Source organism: Apostichopus japonicus, chromosome 8 (assembly GCF_037975245.1).
Source record: "Apostichopus japonicus isolate 1M-3 chromosome 8, ASM3797524v1, whole genome shotgun sequence".
Lineage (NCBI taxonomy): Eukaryota > Metazoa > Echinodermata > Holothuroidea > Aspidochirotida > Stichopodidae > Apostichopus > Apostichopus japonicus.
The window spans coordinates 38,525,795-38,548,113 of record NC_092568.1 but is presented as its reverse complement, the minus strand read 5'-3'; the positions used below and the strand labels follow the sequence as shown (position 1 = coordinate 38,548,113).

General features: G+C 39.1%; 2 protein-coding genes across 3 annotated transcripts in view; one reads left to right on the top strand and one right to left on the bottom strand.

Moving 5' to 3' along the window:
- LOC139971932 (cholesterol 24-hydroxylase-like) overlaps nt 1-22,319 on the bottom strand; it is a 90,641-nt gene that overhangs the window by 11,639 nt on the left and 56,683 nt on the right. The gene's annotated exons all lie outside the window — the stretch shown is intronic.
- On the top strand, nt 12,987-18,956 carry LOC139971941 (uncharacterized). 2 transcript variants are annotated; one of them, XM_071978794.1, is made up of 3 exons: nt 12,987-15,766; nt 15,895-16,265; nt 16,414-16,442. In XM_071978794.1, the coding sequence occupies exons 1-2, from the start codon at nt 15,126-15,128 to the stop codon at nt 16,262-16,264; spliced, it is 1,011 nt and encodes a 336-aa protein (XP_071834895.1). In that variant the 5' UTR covers nt 12,987-15,125; the 3' UTR covers nt 16,265; nt 16,414-16,442. The 2 variants fall into 2 exon arrangements, with proteins under 2 accessions (XP_071834895.1, XP_071834896.1); XM_071978795.1 differs by having other exon boundaries at nt 12,988-14,798; nt 15,155-15,766; nt 15,895-18,956.

Here is a 22,319-nt window from a genome sequence, read left to right as displayed (position 1 = left end):
TCTATCACTCTATCCGTCAACAATTGGTAAAACCGCTCCCACTCACACAGTATTTAATGGAATTTCATGGAACTTGGACACAAGGACCATTGGGTATAGGGCCATTAGAGATGGTCCGAAATTGGGGTCAATGGTCACCCGTGGGCCGTAATGGGCCATTTTGTGGAAATACGCAAAATGCTTCTTCTCCTACAGATTCCATGGTACAATGTTGAGGGTTTGTCACGATAGTACTATGGAAGTTTTACCTTCAGTGTGTTCATGAATTTGAGATCAAAGATCAACTAGGGGTCTTTTGTGGCCCGGGCCGCCGCCCTATATTTTCAAATTGCTCCTGTTCGTACAGTGTATGGCCAGTTATAATGAAACTTGGTCACAACGTTCCTCGGGATGAGGGTTATGAGGGGTGTTCGGAAAATTGAGGTCAAATGTCATTTAGGGGGTCATCAGGGGTCATTCTTTGTAATATTTTCAAATATCTCAATCTCCTCAAGATTTTGATGGATCATATTCAAAGTTGAACTGATGATTGTTGGATTGTGTATGAATAAGATGATGCCTAATAATTTTTGGTCAAAAGTTAATTAATTACAATGAATCCCCATTGTTTAAAAAAATCTGAGCCTTCACCTTTTGCCAAAGCTCCTTTACTTTGTCTCCCAGTTTCTGCAGTGTTTGTTGACATTTGTGGTTAAGCTCTGCAGAGGCTGTTAGTGGAATTAAAGCAGGACTGGGAGTTGTTATTAACTGTTGAACTGTAAGCATGAGAGCCCTATAGCCAATCAGCACTTGCCGATTCTTAGAGGTCTTTGAGCCTGAGGTATGTAGGCAGCCAGCCAAAATATTTGGCAAGGAGTGCTTCAGTATGGAACGCGAAAAGGGCAACCATATTTCGTTGTCTAAACTAAGTTTGTTGCAGTCTAAACTAAAGTTGTTGCTGCTGTTTTACCACGTTGTTGCTCAAACTCACGTTGTTATTTTAACTTCCGTTGTCTAAACATACGTCACTGTCTAAACTTACGTTGTTGCTATCGGCGCTGTTCAAAATTGCTCAACCGCGTAATGTAAACCAGAATGCAAAATGCATTGAGGTTTCGATGACTTCAGTACACTAGAAAGGTGTTAGTATAAGCAGAACTAGCTGTTACTATAGAAATGGCCCGAACCACCATTTTGATACATTAAATAAACACAGGTCAGTCTATTGTACGTGGCTATACACACCTGCACCAAAAACAATAGGGGTCTTGGAGGTCCAAGTCCATTTGGAGTCACCAAACGCAAACTTGTGGAAACCTTGTTTTATAAGCTACCGTATCTCCAACAGCCAGCCTATCAGATAACATGTGCGTTAGTACAACTCATACGAATAGGAGGCTGCACGGTAAACAACTTTTAAAATGTTATAATGTTATACTTATAGGCTATGCATATACGCTGTGAATGTCGGAAATCAAGTACAACGTCGAGTGTCTAGACAAAGTACCAGCATAAAAATACTGCATTTTTAAACTGATTTCATTGAGCCCCTCCAACAATGTGTAGAGATAATCTGGGAATGTCGGTAATCAAGTAAAACGAGTGTCGAGACAAAATGCCAGCATAAAATACTGTACTTAAAATTGAATTATTGAACCATTACATGATGTCTGGATATGTTGTGAATGTTGGCAATCAAGTAAAACGTCGAGTGTCTAGACAAAGTACCAGCATAAAAATACTGCATTTTTAAACTGATTTCATTGAGCGCCTCCAACAATGTGTAGAGATAATCTGGGAATGTCGGTAATCAAGTAAAACGAGTGTCGAGACAAAATGCCAGCATAAAATACTGTACTTAAAATTGAATTATTGAACCATTACATGATGTCTGGATATGTTGTGAATGTCGGCAATCAAGTAAAACGAATGACAGTAATATTACTAAAGACAAATCTTTTCGTCCCAATCGAACACCAATTGCGTTTATTATATGACCTATACTTTTACTAGTGTTTATAGTTGAGAAGATTCGATCTTATCACTGCCTGTACTTTGTGAATTCTCTACACAATATATATATATATGGCGGATGCCATCCAGTGCCCTAGCTTCGCTGTTTTACAAGGGCGGCCGTCCGACCTTCATTTCGCCTGCCCTGCCACTCTTTCCTCCTCTCCAACTCCGTATATAGTACCTCGATGCTTTGACCTGCAGCGATTTCACCAGCTACCCCAACTCTTCAAATATCCCCGCAAATGTAGTGTGCATATCTCGCTAAATTCCACGCAATTTGTATTAGGCCTGTTCAAACTTCGGAGTTTCAACTGCACATGCGCATATCCTGAAAATTTCATATCACCTTAAGATCATATCACCTTACCTACAACACATAGCCTTAGCCAAAACTCGAGTGTATCTTGGATGATTCGTTTCTTGCATAACATGTTCGCGGGTTTTTTGGTCTAAAATTCTTAACAATGCTGAGCGAGGTTTGTGTATATTCCATTTACAACACAATCCATTTCGCAAATCGAAACTCCGAACTGGATTGGTGTTACGAATGAACTTGCCTGGCGGGTTTAGTAAACTAGTTCTGTGAGTCATCGTACTTCAATACTGTGCCCCTCATGTTACTCACGAAGCGCAGACTACATCCAACCATAGAGCAACTGATCCAACATTTACCCTGGATGCTTTTCAGTATTTGGAAACAACCAACTCCACGAAAATTATAGTATTTAAATAACATTTTTACGCAATGTCGAAACTTCAATGACTACTTTTGACGATGTATGACTGCAGTAGTTTATGCACACGAATTAGTGTTGCACCAGAATCATGACTTGAAGCACGTGGTCAAAGGGACCGCAAAACTTTACGCAAGTTTGCAACGAAGAAATAACTGTGGTATAAATGCACATTTTACATTATCAACTCTCAATATGGAGAGAACAAAACATACTGTGAGATTTAAATTCCTTTTCAGTATCAGAGATGTTGTGGTAGCTTCCCGCAAAATTCATAGATTGTCTCAACTCATAACTTTCTGTGATAAAACAATTATTTAAATATGACATTAACAATATAAATGTAAATAACGTCCTCGGAGTTGTATCAACTATCATGTAAATATCGTTAACAACGTGATTTTGTTCGACAAATCAGGTTGTCAAGGATATTTACATGGCTGTTGCTACAAATCCGGCATGACATTAACGATTACCCCCCCCCCCCCCTTTTTCGCGTTACATAGTTAAACCATCATACTTTGCATTCATTGAGCACTGAAGATGCAAGCATGTTTGCAGACAATAGGTAAGGGACTATTAACCAAACAAATCTCGGGAAATTTGAGAAAACATCATTGGCTGTATTTAGCATGAAAATCTCTGTAATAGATATGTTGTTAGCACTGCACGGAAGCAACTTGCGGTTGATTGTTATAATTTTTTTGAAAAGAAAGAATGATGTTCGTTCACAATGTGTTCACAACGGAACTTTAGATAGCAACGAAAGTGTAGACATCAACGTGAGTTTAGGCATCAACCGTAAGTTAAATTAGCAACGAAAGTTTTAGACATCAACGTGAGTTTAGACATCAACCGTAAGGTTTATAAATCAACGTGAGTTTAGACATTAAGGCGCGTTTAGTCGTCAACGTGACTTTAGACATCAACGTAAGTTTAGACATCAACGAACAACAGCAACATGGTAAACTAGCAGCAACAGCTTTAGTTTAGACAGCAACAAACTTAGTTTAGGCAACGAAACAAACTTAGTTTAGGCAACGAAATACGGTTGCCCTTTTCGCGTTCCATACTTCAAGTCTGCTCAGGTAGAGGGGAGAAAGTTTAATAGGGTAGGTCAGTGGTATTGTTTGAGAGAGTTGGTAAAACAGGATTTAAAGGGGGAAAATAGGAATTATAGCCAGTGGTGTGGCCAGTATTCTGCTAACGGAGGGGGGGGGGTATCCCTCATGCGCCCAAAATTGGTGGAATCTGAAAAATGGCCGGAAATTTGGTGGGCCATAAAGTTTTGTGGGCCCTACATTTTTAAGCTCGAAAAGGTATGAGCTTCTGCACCATTGGTGCTCTAGTTGACGTTTCCATTTTTCCTCTCTCACTACTAATGTATCTATATATATATACTATATATGGTCTAGCATAACGCGTGTGTGTGTATGGACGCCTTGAACAATTGTTCAATTGTGCAATGGAACCAACTGTGGCTGGTCTTGAACTCGACCGAGTCGTCGGGGAACATGACGCATTTCGGGAAGGGGCGACCGCCCCCCCCCCGAGCAAATTTTCTCTATGATATCGCTAGTAATTTAAAAATAGACAATGCTTAAATGCAACTTACAAGGCCTGGGAAGTGTCATTTCCAGCGATCTGGGAGGCTTTTTCGGCCAAAATTTTCTTGTACGCTTCGCGCCAAACCATGGTGGCGCTTCGCTTAGATAGTTTGCCTACAGGCTTCGCCCTTCCGTTGGCAAATTACTCGCTACACGCCTGTTCGAATTTGTAAAGCAAAGAGCAGACATCACATAATATCAGTGAGCATGAAAATGCATGTTCAAATATGAACAGCCTCAAAACTGTCTATGTGTGTAGTCAAAGGCGTAGGAGCCCAATTGGATTTGGGGGCTGTAACGACTTGCCCGAAAAATATAACCAAAGTTTTTCGCGCGCACAGCGCGCGTTCAACATGTCAATGTCAATAGGCGGAGTGTATAGCCTAGTGGTTAACGCCGGCGTCTCCCAGTCATGAGATCCCCGGTTCGATTCCCCGCCGACAGCAAGGTGTGTCGTCTGGCAAGGGTGTTGTTCAATAACAACTTCCCGACATGGACGTTAAATGGATGTGTGCCGAGAGATTGGCTTCGGTCAGCTTGGGAGTCTATAAGCCTCTATGGCTTCTTTCGCGAGTTCCTGCTTGCGGGAAGATCACATATACATACATACATACATACATACATACATACATACATACATACATACATACATACATACATACATACATACATACATACATACATACATACATACATACATACATACATACATACATACATACATACATACATACATACATACATACATACATACATACATACATACATACATACATACATACATACATACATACATACATACATACATACATACATACATACATACATACATACATACATACATACATACATACATACACATACACACACATACATACATACATACATACATACATACATACATACATACATACATACATACATACATACATACATACATACATACATACATACATACATACATACATACATACATACATACATACATACATACATACATACATACATACATACACACATACATACATACATACATACATACATACATACATACATACATACATACATACATACATACATACATACATACATACATACATACATACATACATACATACATACATACATACATCCATACATACATACATACATACATACATACACACATACATACATACACACATACATACATACATACATACATACATACATACATACATACATACATACATACATACATACATACATACATACATACAAACATACATACATACAATATCATATAAGCAAGCATAGGTCATTACATCGCATGGCATCGTGTACCGTACGGTCCGTGAAAGTTGCGCAGTCATCCGCAGGATGCTAATGTAAACAACGAAATGTCTTATGTAGATGGAGAAAAAGCATACAGGTCCAATTATGTCAAAACTCTCTTTTACAGTAGTAATGGCGAATTAGTCTGCCAAGCCTAGAACTTTATTTTAATTACCAAGGAGATCATTTTTAAACTATTCATTTATTCTCAGCATATTGCCCGAATTTTCAGGGGAACAAGTTTGGTTGGGGGGGGGGGGCTGCAGCCCCGCCTCCTACGCCTATGTGTGTAGTGTTCGGTTTCGAAATATCTGATATCGGAAATATCTGCTATTTTTCATTTCCTTCAACGAAGTTTTATAATTGCCGTTATAAGAGGTTGTAATATTTGTACACCAATAAATTAACTGTGTCTGAATTTTCGAAAACTTCCTGACCAACATTCTTCATCATACTTCCCTCTACTCGTAGCAATTTTAACCGGTCTGTTAGGGGTTGAAGGAGGTTTTTCTATATTGGTTATCCATAGATTGAATTTTGTGCAACATTATGTATATGTTTTGATATGATTTTCTTCACGAGAAATGTGAATTTTCAAATTCTCAACAAATAATGGGCTTTAAACTTTGAAAAGTGGGGCTTTCGGATATTGTGGGCCGTGACGTAGAATCACCTACAAAAGCAATGATCAACAGGACATGCAATGAGGTCGAACATGATGTGTGACTGGTTACAATCTTCAAAAAGGTTATGGATGAAAAAAAAAATATTGGGAAATACTTGGTTCTCAGGCAAAAGTGTACATCTGGTTGCTCATTTTCAAGCCCGATAAGTGCCATTTCCGGTGATCTAGGGGGTATCAAAACCTGAAATTTTCTTTTACGCTCCGCGCCAACCGATGGTGGCGCTCCGCTTAGATAGTAATTCGCGCCCCCCCCCGGGTTAGAAAATCCTGGATACGCCCCTGGTTACTACCAGCAGTGAGCAATTCCCAACCCAACCCCCGGGCCTCGGTCCATTGTCAAACCCTATCCAGGAGTTTTGGGGGCTTATATATGAAAAGCTCGAATCTTTTTAAAAGTCGGGAGGAGGTTATAAGGGCCAGGGCACACGACGACCTAGTGGTGCCAGTTTAACCGTCACCCTGACCCAATTGTAAATATGCTCTCGGAGTTGCCCGAGGGACCAGTGTATATGTTGAGGCCCCCGGGAAACTAAACTCGAAAAAAAGACGGGCGTATCCGTCGCTGTATCCGTCTCCTAAAGTTAACGGCATATGTCCAGGGGTATATTCGTCCGGGGGTTATTCATCCGGGGGGGGGGGTAATTGTCTAGGGGGGTAATTGTCTAGGGGGTATTCGTCCGAGGGGGTAGTTGTCCGGGTGGGTACTTGTCCGGGGGGTTTTTGTCCTCGGGGGTAATTGTCCGGGGGGTTTCTGTCCGGGTGGTAGTTGTCCTGGGGGGTAGTTGTCCGGGATGGTATTTGTCCCGGGGGTATCTGTCCGGGTGGTAATCGTCCGGGGGGTTATTGTCTGGGGGGTAATCGTCCGGGGGGTATTTGTCTGGGGGGTATTTGTCCGGTCACGCCTATTAAGAACCATATCGCATGATATGCTGACAAGCTGGACACTGATTAACAAAATTTGTGCAAGATCAAGAAAGGCAGGGTACTCTTTCTGGTGTGGAGGCGCAGTCATGATGGGTGATGGAACTTGACTGGGATACATGTGTACATGCACAGCGATTATTTCATTAAAATGTTTACTTCCACTGAGGCTCCATCCTGGTGTGGACAGGTATGCAAATCGAACGTATGTTGATAATCTAAGATTGACAACTGGGATGGAGATTATTGAACATATAAATGTTTAAGTCCACTCAGCCTCCAAAGGCTCTAATCCATTCGATCTGGTGTTTAGGGGTGCATCTGTATAGTGCCAGTGGTGATAGCTTTGTGCATAGTTTTTTTTTTTTTTGAGGTCTGGAACTGCACCTAATGTGGCGAACTGTGCTTTCAAATCGACAAGTAGCCTACTGTACAGATGTCCCATGACTAATGCTAAGCTGGACTCTTGTCAATCTGGCAACTGTTAGTGTAAACATTACATGTTAAAAGCTTGACCTAAGTTTAGCCAAGGTCTACTCTAACGTTAGCCGCACTTAAGTAAGACTAAGAGTAATCTAGCCCTAGGCTAGTATTCCTACAGTAGGCTACTTCGTTTCTCTGCACGATAACAAACAACAACTTTCATCGTTGTGTTAACTGGAATATAAACGTGATATACGTACCTACGAATGCTTCTAGAAGCACTAACATGAAAGATGCAAAATCAAATCAGGGGTTTAACTTACTGTCGTCTGTATGCCGAATGCTTCACAGGTAAGTACAAGTAAGGCCATTATTAGTCAAATATTTTATGAAGAAACAAAAACATTTTCAGCTGAACTGCCGTGATGACATTATTCACTCTGCCATTGCCAGATGCATTTACAAAATACTACTACTCTTCAGTATCTCATATCTTTGCCATACGAAGTCTAGGTAGGTAGTTTTGACCTATTTATGCAGAAAAGTTCTAGTGTAGAGAATTTTAATAAGCAATTAACTGCAGCCACATTGAAACCGACAGTAGGGCTCTGAGTCCCACATTAATTATGAAATATATTTGCTACGAGAAATACATTTTGTTGCTATGATTGATTGGATATATCGGACCTGATCAAGTCTAAATCCAAGTCTAACATCAGCGTGCTACAATTTGTCATTTTTTGGGTTTTTTTTTTATTACAACGTTTATAGACTATACATGCGGAGGGAGGCAAATATGGAATCTAAAATATCATATAATAGGTTACTTATTTCTTAGCTTTTTGGGCAATAATTTTGATTGTCATACAAGGCACATCTAACTCCCGTGGTTTTTCACTCTTATAAGAATGCTGGCACAGTCGAAATCACTTTCATTGTGTTAAAATCACTTTATCATACCTCATCAGCAAAAAATTACATCTGTCAAACAGTTGAATTAATTTGTTTTTATATGATCTTTGAGGCTTTAACAATTGAATTATATGCGGGGTCCATGTATGAAACAAACCCGTACATTAGATTTTCTATGGAGTATTGCATTCGCTAGAGACATGGACCATTCTATTGAACAAGGTCATGTGTGAGTGGGTCTCGTTTGTAAAGTCAAGGGTGCTTGGATAAAAATGATGCTATACTCTTTAACCATATCAATTTGTCTATGTTAAATCTGAAGGAGCTAGTGTTAAAGTACCCCGCAGCGTGAAAGAGCCAGGAACATAAAGTGGATCTATGAAATGTTGAGAGTGCATAATTATACGTAATACACAGATTATTGTGCAATTCACTTATCCAATTTAACTGAATAAACTGCAATATTTTATGTATCAAGCACGGAACACACCGTTAAGCTGAGAGCGCCATTTTAATCAATGTGCTTCGTTTTACCAGCATTATTTTCTTCAAATTTCAGACCCTGTTAATGTAATGTATTAAATTATACTGATCCTGGTTTGGAATGAGTTATCCGCCCCTGTAATTTGGTTTCAAATAAGATAGGCAAGTTTAAATTACTCGATTCAAGTCACATAAAGTTAATTACAATGCCGAATATGGTCATAAAGCTTATCCCAAGTGCAAAAAATCGTTTCTTTTGAAAGCGTAAAAATAATTGATTTGAAAGAAAACAATTAATCACCATTTTCACATAAAACACATCCGGTTCTAGGAAAGAAATCACAAGAAGCTAGTATAATCGGTTTTATAACTTTTCGGTGATACAGGTTTTTCATCAATTTGAAAATTAGAAAAGGTGAAAAAAAATTGTAGATTACACTGTCTTGAAGTCATAGTGAACCCACCCTTATAATTTATCAGTATTCTATTGAGCTTGCGTGTTATTCGACATTATTTCACTACGCATAAGTGACTGTCTTGTTGAAGGCCACAGAACTGACATTAATTTGTTGACATTGAAAGTCTGTTGCTTCGTTGTGTATTAATAACGGATGTAGTATTTCAACTGAACGTTTGTCACTCAAAACCGAAAAAAACCGAAACAGCTTAACTTGGACAACATAACATCAGAATTCTTGAAAGCTTTCGAAAGTTTCATTTAATACGCTTGTTAAGAAGGAAGTCGAATAAGCTTGACTTATCATTGCATTATTGAAAACATTTGAGTTTCCACAATGAATTCATGTGCATGCTAATCACTGCAACAACCATTTCAAGGGGTTAATTTTGATACCTTAATGTTCAACTTGGATATTTTAATAACATCCTTGGAATCAAAGATGAGCATTATTATCCATGCTGCTTGGTTTGTGTGCCTGTTGAAACAACGCTCAGCTGCTGCTAAGCTTTTATATCATTACAATTAAAACAAATTCTTAAAATGGGAACAAATTGTTTCCAAAAGTTGAAATGATTTCAGGTATGTTGGTTAACATTTCAATACTATCCCAATTTTTGATAATTTGTGAGGCTTGGACGTAGCACACACAACACATTTTAATATGACTTAGATACAAATGAACTTTTGATATGTTGGGGCCATTAAAACTCACTGCTGTCATTACAGGTTATTTCTATCATACATTCTATTTAAGACACTTTAAAAAACCGAGGTTCAACAATTGAAGTGACTGGACTATAAACTCTAATGTACAGACAATTAGGTCAATACCTTAGATACAACACAAAGCAAGACATTTATGGCCTCAAAATGAAATGTTTGTAAAATATAATATAGAATGTTATTCAAGGCTCTGCTGTAAATATGAAATTAAAAATACTTGGCTTTGTTGAGTTATTAGAGGTTTTCAAATAAAGGATTAACATTAAGATTATGCCTGCACAGAGGAGCCGACGTCATCAAAAAGCTTTCCTAAAAGTGAATATTTTGCAATCCAGAAGAGCTGTAGAAATTAATTGCACTCCTTTGTTTTCTTACACTATAAAATTTAACGATATTACATTTGGCCTAGAGCTATCCTTATAAGCCTTTAAGGGAGACATGGTTGATTGAATCATGGGCCTGCTTTTAAAAATCCATTCCCAACTTTATTTATTTGATTGCAATATCATGCATAGTGTAGGTCAATGCTGATAAATGGGCTTATTTTTTTAATTGCTTCCTGGTCGTAGTCTGTTTAGAGTGATATTCTGGTGGCAGATCGACGTAAAACATTTATTCAAGAGGCAAATATTTCACACTGTTAGTGCAATACCTCATTTTAATATCCTGTCCCTAACTGGAGATGTGGTTGATTGAATCATGGGACTGTTATTACAAATCCATTGCATGTACCTATATTGAATCATTCAAAATTCCTTTACCCGATGGTTCCACATGTGATGTTATCACGTCATATGTATGATCTTTAAAAGCTTTACTTGGATATTTTCAACCTCATTGAAACCTCATATTTTGAAAGGTTTGCATAAAGTTAAAAGTTTACAGTCCAATGTTAAGGTCAAAGTCTTCTCACGGGACCTTACAACAGTTAACCCCTTGTCTTTTTTTCTGTTTTGTCCTTTTTAATTTTATAGAATTTGACTTTATATCTCTTTGCAGGCTGTCATGTCAATATGATAGAGTAGTTAATAAATTAAAATAGATTTCTGTTTTCTTGGAAAAGCGTAACTTAATTTACCTTACTAAGTCACAAACCCCAAATTTAGATTCACACTTGTTATTTCAGACGAACTGCCGACGGCATCATCATTATCGTGCGAATTATACAACAAGCTGACTGGTGAGGGTCTATGGACCTGGCATGTGTCCGGTGACAATAACTGCCAGCAAGACAATTTCAAAATAGGAGGTATACTTTTAACCTTGGATAATTCCAAAAGCTCGCGGAATCGAAATTATGACGTGGCTACCAAGACTGAGCAATATTTGGCAACCAGCTGCGTCCTGTTCATTAACAGACGGACTATTGGAGCGAAACACAGCTTTAAGTATCTGCCATATCCACCTGGCAACTACAATACATTTACCTACAAATATAATCGTAATTCGATTATGTTTGAGGCAGAACCCAGATCTGACGCCTACACCAGTTCCGAGACCTACACAGCCTCGCCGCTAGTTTCAAGTAAGCAATTGGCGGTTACAAGTAAGACTCAAGGAGTGTATTACAGCACGGCAACCCTCAATAAACAAACAGACCACAGCAGCAATCCATCTTCTTCTTTTGGCGCCTCAACTAGAGAAACATCAAGGGAAACAACAAGGCAGAGTCCATCTGAGTCTTCGTTGCATGATTTAGATATAGAAGATGACGTCATAGACCGAAATGTGTGATAATCCCTACCAAGGAGATCAAACTGGCATCTACATGATGATGTAACTTATCTTTCGGCAACACATATTAGGAAAATGATAGGACGTTTTTTATTCTTTTTGTATATACACACTCGAAATTAACTAGAACATTGACGTAGGCCCGTATATAGCTAGAACATTTCACACAATTAGTCTTTTTCCTTTTGAATACGGTCAGCATTTCGAATTTCGAATTCTTTTAATATCGAAACTTCGATTGCATAACAAATTTTGAGGGGTGATTGAAAGGGGGGGGGGGGTGCGGTTCTGTTAACATGTCTTCTTTTCATAGTTTGTTATTCTATGTGGGAATTTAATGACTCCTACAAATTGCAAATGTAAAAATCTCATTATTTAACCGATAACCTCTCAAGTTGGTAGTGATGTAACTGTAAATGAAAATCATGCCTTGACGACCTTCATAAGAAAAGGTCATTTCAAAGTTCGAATGAAAAGTGAAAATATGATAACACAATTTGACTGTTGTTATGAGTTACTAACTATTAAATCCAGTGCAGTCTTAAATCTTGAAAGTTTACCGAGATATAAACGTTCCGGATGCAACATTTGCGGCCCAAGAACATGTTGAGCAAGTTTCATGGATTTTCCTTCTTTTAGCTTAGGGATACTCTACTGTACATTCTTTATCTATCATATTTTCATTTTACTCTAAAAAAAATTGGTTTCCGGAATTGGTTTCACATTTTTGTGTTTAAGACGTATGGTAGTCATGAATCCTAACTGTATTTTTTGTATGCCAAGTAATATGTGGTTACCATGGTAACTGAGGCCAAATGTATAATTTTGGTACTAAAATGTAAAAATATCCTAACTCGGCCAATAACCTCTCAAGTTGGTCGTGATATATCTCTGATAGAGACTTAAACCTTTAAGACCTTTATAAGAAAAGGTCACTTCAAAGGACGAATGAAAAGCGACCTTTTTTCTATTAATACATAGGGAAATAGCTGAACAGACTTTCAACTTTAACAATATTAATGTAACTACATAATTACAAAGGCCCGACTGAGGTCAAGTCACAAGGCGAAAAAGAGTTTATGTATGAAAGGTGTCATGTTTATGGATGCTATAATATATCTCATAAGTTATCGATATTCATTAAGGGTGTTTGCAATGAGATATGTAATTCCATGGATTGCCCTGCTGTTCATTTTCTACCAGATTTTTCGCCAGGATGTTATTTTTCGCTGGAAGCTGATACTTGATAATGAAGCTAGTTAAAATACTATGTTGAAAAAGTTGTGTAGCTTATTTATGTCATGATAAAGTGGCGGTGCACATCTTCTAATTTAAATATTTTTATATGTTACATATTGGAAAAGAGCTGGTTACCAAAAGTGTGTCTTCAGGTACTCAATACGCCATATATTAGTAACCGAACACGATACATCCATATTGATACACATTTTATGATTGTGCAGCTTTCAAGCGCAAAGAGGAAGGTTTGCATATAATAACGAAAAGCTTGGTGCACTATTTGTGTTGAACTGTCATTATTATCAACTCTAGCAATAGCTCACTGCATATGGTGAAGCATGAGTTACAAACTTTCATAAAATGTATCATCACATTTACCTTCTCTCCTGACTACTAAAATTATATATCCTTGGAGTTGTTAGTATCGTCACAAATCCATGTTTTGACCATAAATCTTTAAAAATACCTGGATTCTAAGGAGGCAGAGGGTTGTTATTATATGGCCAATGGTTTATGCTGACGCCCCGCATTTGCAAGATCGTCGAATTCAAAACTTATCACGAAATAAAAGTAACACTAAGGATGTCCCTCTTTATAAAGACAATTAAGAAAAGCGAACAGTTAGTCGTCTGCTCAAAGGAATAAGTGGAAAATATCATTTAGGATTACAATTTTCAAATCATGGAACTCTCTTTCCCAGTCCTGCAGACTAACTTCAGAAGTACAGAAGCCTAAACTGTCCCTAATGGTGCAGTCCCAGTGGCGATCTCGGGAACTCGACCGACGCGACCCCACAAACTACTTGGCCTGTCTCGACCTGGGGGATATCTCGACCTGAGCCGACCTCATAACGACCTCACAACGACCTATAACGACCTTAGTTCGATTTTAGTTTCGACGTAGTCGACCTGTCTCGACTCAGGTCGGCCAAGTTGGATAGACCTGTACTCGACCTATACTCGACCAACTCGACCTGTTTCTCGACCTAATTTCGACCAAATCTCGATTTAAACTCGACCTATATCGACCTAAGTCGACCGACCCGACCTCTACTCGACCTGAGCTCGACCCGGGCGACTGGTTCGCGACGGAAATTCGATTTGTCTGCCGAGAATCCCCTTGGTTTCCAAATTGTATAAATTACAGCGGCAATTTTTACCAGGTACCCATTAAATTTGGGGACTGCAAAGTAGTAACATCACCATCATGAACCTTGACGTAAACCTGTTGAGCCCAGAGAAGCGCAGACTGCTTACAATGTGGGTGCAGACTGCCTGGCACCTGCTTGAACTGGTGGATGAACTTGAGCATGCCAACCCTCCTCCTCAGCCGCAAGCACATCATTCCCAGCAGGGCCGCTGACGTCGGAGGGCCAGGAGGCGAAGACTTGTGGTCAGAGACTGGCTGGCCAGACGACCCCTCTTTGGGCAGTACGAGCATCTATTGGTCGAGCTCAACAGAGAGGACTCCAGATGTTACCGTAATTTCCTGAGAGTAGATGCTGACACGTTTGGGTACATACTCGACAGGATATCTCCAGCTATCACCAAGAAGACCACCAACTTTATGTGAGTACAAAAACCTACCATACTTATGCATGTTGTTTGTTTAAATAGATGTTATGAAATGTTGTATGGAATTGTTACTTATGATTGTTATCAGATTTGTAGTGAGTCCGTACTCGAGTACACATGCAACGAAGTAATGCTGTACTCATACTCGTGAATTTTAAAATGTTCCCGTACTCGTACTCAGGATTTTTGGAACTTGACGCTAGTGCAACTCGTACTCGTAATCTGGGCTATGTACTCGTATTCGTACTCACGATCAGCAAATAGGTCCTGTACTCGTACTCAGCTATTGTACTCACACTACAAGTCTGATTGTTATTCAGGATGTTTATTAAAATTATCTGTATTTGTAGGTTTCCTTTGGAGCCTGGACTGAAGCTGGCGGTAACGCTACGTCACTTGGCAACAGGGGCATCACACGCTGACTTGCAGTACGGGTTCAGAGTCGCCAGAAACACCATTTGTACATTCATCCCCGGGGTGCTACAGGCCATCATCGACGCCTTCAAAGATGAGTATCTGTCAGATGAGCGGGATCAGAACAGATGGGATGCTTTAGCCCGTGCTTTCGAGGAGAGGTGGCAATTCCCACATTGCCTGGGAGCGCTTGATGGCAAACACATACGCATCAAGAAGCCACCCAAGAGCGGATCCCTCTTCTACAACTACAAGAACTTCTTCTCCATTGTCTTGCTAGCACTTGTGGATGCTGACTACAAGTTCCTGTGGGTCAATGTCGGGGCTGAAGGGTCAGCATCAGACGCCCAGATCTTCAACCATTCACAGCTGCGAGACCTGATCGAGGGCGATGACCTCGGATTCCCCCGTCCCTGCCCACTTCCTGGAGGTGATGTTGACGTGCCATACTTCATCATCGGCGACGATGCCTTCCCGCTCCGCCCTTGGATGATGAAACCCTTTTCCAGGCGTCAGATGGCCCCCGATCAGCAGATCTTCAACTACAGGTAAATGTTCTTTTCCATAACTAAATCCTAATAAAACTTACTATCTAGGTAAAGATAATATTATGTCAAAGTAAATGTTTTTGAATTTATGCATTTGACTTAAAATGTTTACTTTGTGAATTTTGCAGACTATCAAGGGCACGACGAGTGGTGGAGAACGCCTTCGGGATTATGGCTATGAAGTTCCAGATCATCCTCGGCTTCCTCAATACCACTCCAGACAGAGCTGAACAGATAACCCTGGCCTGCGTCACTTTACACAACATACTGAGGACAAGAAACCGGGACGGCCAGATGAACCTCATAGACCAGGAGAATGAGGACTCTTCATTCACCCCAGGGGAGTGGCGCTTCTGCACGCAGCTGCTTGATGGGGATCACCGGGGTGCAAGGAACGTTACTACACTAGATGGCGCCAACCAAAGAAACTATTTGAAGGACTATTTCATTGGCCCAGGAGCTGTCCCATGGCAAGAGAAGATGATATGGTCGAGTTGAGGTCGAGATACGTCGGCTTCAGGTCAAGTTGGTCGACTTCTGGTCGAGCTGAGGTCGAGATACGTCGGCTTCAGGTCGAGTTGGTCGACTTCTGGTCGACCCCAGGTCGAGTTAAGGTCGAGAACAAGTCTGTACAGATCGATTCAGAGGCGAACACAGATCGGCATGTCAGGACAGCTCGACCTCGAACCCGACCTCTAATCGACCTACCTCGACCTATTCTCGACCTATTCTCGACCTACCTCAACCTATATCTCGACCTGGTCTCGACCCCATCTCCGACACAAGGTCGATGAGGAAATCGGCCAAAATTTTTGACATGTCAAAAATTTTTCAAAAACTTAGTAGACTTGACTAGACCTAACTCGACCTGACTCGACCTAACTCGATCTCAAACTCGACCAACTCGACCTCCAACTCGACCTTCAGGTCGAGTAGGTCGAGTAGCGCAAGGTCGGCACTGGGACCGCACCATAACCATACATATATCCTTCAATCGCAGTATATTCGGATGTTGCGTCTCTACAATAACTGAGCATGTTTCGCAGCTGTCCAGTGATCTGTTCGGGATAATTACACGTTATATTATCCAGCTGTCTATTTAGCCAGATTTTATGTGATCTGTCCAAAGACGTACTTTGCATAGACTGAAAGTCTCATCGTACTTTTCGAACCATGTTCAAAAATGCTGTACAATTTTCTTTGATTTCGGTTGATTGTCTTTTCATTACCTTGTAATGCATTTCCTGGTGGAGTTTCATCACCTCTTATTTTTGCCTTCAAAAGACAAGATATCTTGTTCAATGGCTTTGCAGGAACCAGCTACAGCATTAAGGCTATGAGTAAAAATATCTAAGAAGGGAATCATGGTTGTATTCACCATAGCGAGAGCCGATCTATTGATTTTAGTTTCATGGCCCTCTGCTTCCACTCTTCTTTCGTCAATGTTTGCACGCATATAGAGAAGAGGAGAAGCAATGATATTTATCCCTGGAACGAATAAGAGATAAAATGCCCACTGTTTTTGCTTCTCAACAGAATTTTCCAATTCCATTTTCTTTCTTTCCATTTCTTCGGTGAGATTCGTTAGTTCAGCTTTCAATTCCACTGTTTGATCTCGCCTCTTCTTTACCCGAACGATGATTTCCATGTGCAGCTTTAGGAGGACGTCGCCACATTGTCTAAAACCCCTGACATCATTCAGCGTAGCAGAAAGGTACTGTTCCCACTGGTCAAAGTCACGTGATACGTATTGTTTAGAGAAATTTTCTATGGATCTCATTACTACAGAATGCACAGCAAAATTCCATTACTATAGAGCAGGGCATCTTTTTTTGTCTCACAATGAAGATTTTTCAGATGCAACCCTAATGCACTTTCAGCATACAGAGCACTTACAGAGAGGAAAAATATTTCTGTGATTTCCTTTGTTTTCATCAGTTCGGACGAGAAGCTTTCTAGCGAGCCTCTAAGAGCACCCTGTAAACAGACAAATGAAAATTCTTCATATGAGACGTTTTCAGGAATGTATAGCACTCGAGTTTAGACGCGGATTTTCTGTATTTTTTATCATGATAATATGGAGGCCGATTCCTTATTTACCACACTTTTCAATTCTTTACTATATAAAGCTTAATATTCATTAGTCAGTTTAGTTTTCTTCCTGGGCAATCTATTTCTCAGACTCTGTTCTTTCTCATCCATACCCTTTCGACAGCTTTATAAAACGGTTATTATGTTGGATACAGTGTTATACGCCTTCTTTTGTAGTGTTTTGGAAATTACATTAGTAATCAGTCCGTCCGTCCGTCCGTCCAGCACTCCATCCATCCATCCATTCATCCATCCATCTATCCGTCCATCCAACCATCCATCCATCCATCCATCCATCCAACCAACCATCCATCTATCTATCTGTATAGTATAAACACGCTTTTCCATCGCGTTTCAACTCAGAGTTCTTTTCAGTGCGGCGATCATCAGGCAACTATATACATATCACGAAATCGGATTAAAATAGTATGATAATCCAAACATCTGCTTATATAACAGATCTCAGTTAGTCGCTTTGACTTCAATGTACTTTCTTCTCCTGTGAATTTTAATTCATGTTACTCTTTGTCACTTCCAGTGACCATGCACTGGATTAGATGAATTTATGCTCGAAATATATAGTGACTTACCATTGCCTTCTGCACTTTTAGAACATCTTGGGGATTTTCAGTAGCCACTCGAACATATGGTCTTTGTAGAAATAAAATAGTGCATTATCACACATAATTGTAATAGGCTTAAGGAAATATACGGTCGTAATTTAAAGAATAATTTTGATGGTGTGTAAAAAGACTCTTAAAATCAACACTGCTGTGCAACGAAATGAGAAATGCGTCCTTGTCATGAACCATGGGATATTATCATACCATCAGTGGGAAATGTTATGGTATCAATTTATCGATGACCTATGTAAACATTATTAAGTAAACAATATAGCATTCTGCGAACTAAATTTACCTGGATACTGTTTACAAGATATACAAGAGGAGTACAGATATTCTCTACCAGTTATGTGTCACCTAATTGTAATTGCAGATCTGTTGGAGTGTGCTTAGTAATGTTACTTTACAGTAAAGCTATATCACTCTACCCAGGGATCATCGGAAAGCTTGTAATATTTATTCGCAAAAAAACAAGTTAACTTACTCAGGTGGTTGCGTATCTGCTGTAAAAATAAGAAGAAACTAAATTAAATGGATATATAATGTTTAATTTTTAATGATCTGGACTATATTAAAATTTATTGAATGTACTCGGCGAGGCAAATAATAATACAAGAGGGCGAGTCACGGAGTTGCTTTTAAAAATGGGGGAACTACAATATCTCCCTATGGGAGCGATGAGCTAAAACAAGCAATTTGTTCAAATGTTATTGCAACAAAGCTGTTACAAGCACTAAAAATTAGGCCTACGTAAGGAATGACATATTTAAAGCATAGGTCACAATAAACAACAAGGTTCTGAAAATCATGTCATTTCAAACCTGAGACAGGTTTATAATACTTGCAACAATCTACGTCGAAATTCGATTGTTTTCAGGATACGTGTTACTACAGTCTATTTTAGAGCAGACGGGAATGTCTCAGTAGATAATGATTTTTAAACAATAGCTGGAATGAATTATGAAAGCAAGTTAATGTATTCCATTAGTAAATGCAAGTACTAATATTAAGAATTTAAGGATAATTTTCCATTAAGTAAATGTTGGCATACACATACAATAAGGCACGAAAATTATAATTCAGCGGGCACCGACAAGATCAAAGTTGTGTTTGGTTTCCCTCTATTATGAATTGAATATTGTTTCTATATTTAATCTACTAAAACAGTCATTGGGTTTAAAAAAGAAAATAAACCTACAATATTCATATAATATGTATTAATCATGCATGGTGTCTGCACAGCTATAGTGATCTGGCAGCATAAAGCAGAAGATGTTCTTTTAAAATCGTTAATTTTTCTGTAACATATCAATAACCCTAATCATTAATATTTTCCAAATCTGGGATATGTAGACGTAAGGAGCAACGAAGAGATCCATTTTGTTTCCTTTTTCTTTATGATTGTTTTATGACCCTTACGTTCATGTTTTTAATTTTTTTGACCGACTTTGGCATCGATTTGAGAACGACTTTGAAGTTTCACTAACCATCATTCACTAACATTACAGCCCTGCATATAACATGTCGATGTGTCATGTTTGTTCAAGATCTCGTCTTGCTTCATTTTCAAATTAAAGATATAATTTAAGTGGAGAGAATAGTTAATGTAATAGAGCATCCAGGTTATGTCATTTATCTATACCACTTAAAATATACCCATGTCTTGCAATAATTCCGTTTCTAAGTAATCCATGCATACAACCGATATTCCATATAGGTCCAGATTACTAGATTATGTATTTAACTATCTTAGAATCTAAGCTTTGATTGATATGAAAGACACAATTATAATGAGAGCAACGGCAACGGCCAGAGAGGAAACAGCCAAAGGCGAGGGTTGATCATCTGTGTTTGAAACCATATTTAAACAGCATTTTGCTAGCACAATATCAACACAATAATGTATATTGAGGGCATTTCTACATGCAAAACAGACATTCATACATATGCACACATATGCACATAAACTTCATTATTTAAGTCTCATTACTTGTCAGATGTGGTTTGTTAGAATATGGCAATGACTGACATATCAATATAGGGACTAAACGTAAGGCAAACTTGAAGATTTATAAGAGTGATTCCGCCCTGGGCCCCAAACGGGACTTCGCTCACTGACCCCACACATGGTCCCTAAGGCGGTCAATGGACCCCATTCGATAAAGGCTGTGAGCAAGTCGCTGGCGGTGTGCGCTACGCGCACAATATTTCAGTTTTTATACATGCTCAGTCATTTATGTTCCCACACTTTTCAATGATTTACGCCCCTGTCCAGAACTATATCAGCTTCAATTCAGTGATATGCTGCGGTTAACGCAAGTAAAGTTAATAAAACTTGGAATAGCCTACATACATAGCTATTGTGTGTATCTGTTCAAGCAGTTGACTACCTATGAGACGGTATTGCAGACGACGTACATGTTAATAACATACAATACGTGTTAAAAGAGTGGACAGTTACAACTAGTGAAATGTTACGCATGTAATACGTCATTACTTTCAGATATTGGTATGCGTCTGGGTGGTAACGTCTATAGCAGTCCGAGTACCATAACTAATTAGCCTCTAACTTAATAGTAAACTTAAGATGAGCACAGAATTTACAGCGAACTTCAGGAACTCATATTTTCCTGCCATATTTCCTTCCCATTGACTACCGAAGCCTAACGATAACTAATGACTGTCACCGCGGAATCACTTTGGGGGCCTTCAGCAAAATTGCAATGATTCGCAAAGGCAAGACGCAAGAAAGGTCGTATAGTGGTAAGGCACAAACTTTAAATTTTAGTTATCTAGCAGTTGGTCAACGCTTTGCGCCCATTTGAGTTATGAATTTGTCTGTTTACATTTTTTTCCATAGTAGCATTATGCTGACAGGTCTAGCATGTGTTACGTTGATATTTTATTATACTTAATTACGTTTGTCTCTTATGCACAGTAATAACTGATTATTATGATTTCTGGCAAACTTATTTATACTGTCGAGATCCAAAGGCATTGTAACGCTCGATTGTTTGAGAATGCAAGACTACTTCTTCGATCTCTACTTGTTTCACAGCTTCTCTTAAATCCGACATTAAAAGCAGAAAGTTTAAGAGAAGTGTGAATAAGTTATTACACCTTATAAACGCATCCCTATACGGCTACATCTGATTTGCAGAAGAAAAAAAACAATACCTTGAACATGGCAACATCAAGATTCTTGATGAGGTAGAAGAACAAACGAAATTTCTTTCGATCGTGCGGTACTAACGGCAAAGCTGGTCTGAAGTTTGAGGTATATTTTCTAATATACAATTATCATATAGTATTTCCAGTGGGCAATAACAGTGGTTGAATATCAGTCTGACTTCAATGTACATTTTTACTTCTATATACTTCCTTCCTTTTCTAAACACTATCTTGTTCTTAAAACGTTACTATACATTGTCCATATTATGTTTATAATATTCCACGTAGTTAGAAGTGTAGTAAGGGGGAGGGGGGGGGGGCTTGGCTGTGGGCGGTTCGGAAGGGCTGCCTCCACTTTGCGAGTGATTAGAGGAGTAAATGTCTTACCCCCTCCACCACTTTTCTAACAAGGGATGCACTCTAGCTTTGTTGAATTCAACAGCTGGATCATTGGATTAGCAAAACGATTGCGAGGTAATTCACAGACTGTAAATACTTAGTACTTATTTTTTCACACTTCAAAATTAAATACTCGAAATCAAGGCAGTGATAAAGATCTTGTGCTGTGTGATAACTAACATCCCGATACGATTTGCTCTTCTTGAAAATACTACAATTTTGTATTCGTGAACGGTTTTATATCCGATTTCTACCAACTTTCATTGACA

What these genes read in the sequence shown, in the direction of transcription:
- LOC139971941 (XM_071978794.1), top strand. Translation starts at nt 15,126, where the DNA reads ATGTTTATTAAAATTATCTGTATTTGTAGGTTTCCTTTGGAGCCTGGA. An exon ending in CAGCAGATCTTCAACTACAG is followed by an intron (nt 15,767 to 15,894) that starts GTAAATGTTCTT and finishes TGAATTTTGCAG; the next exon opens with ACTATCAAGGGCACGACGAG.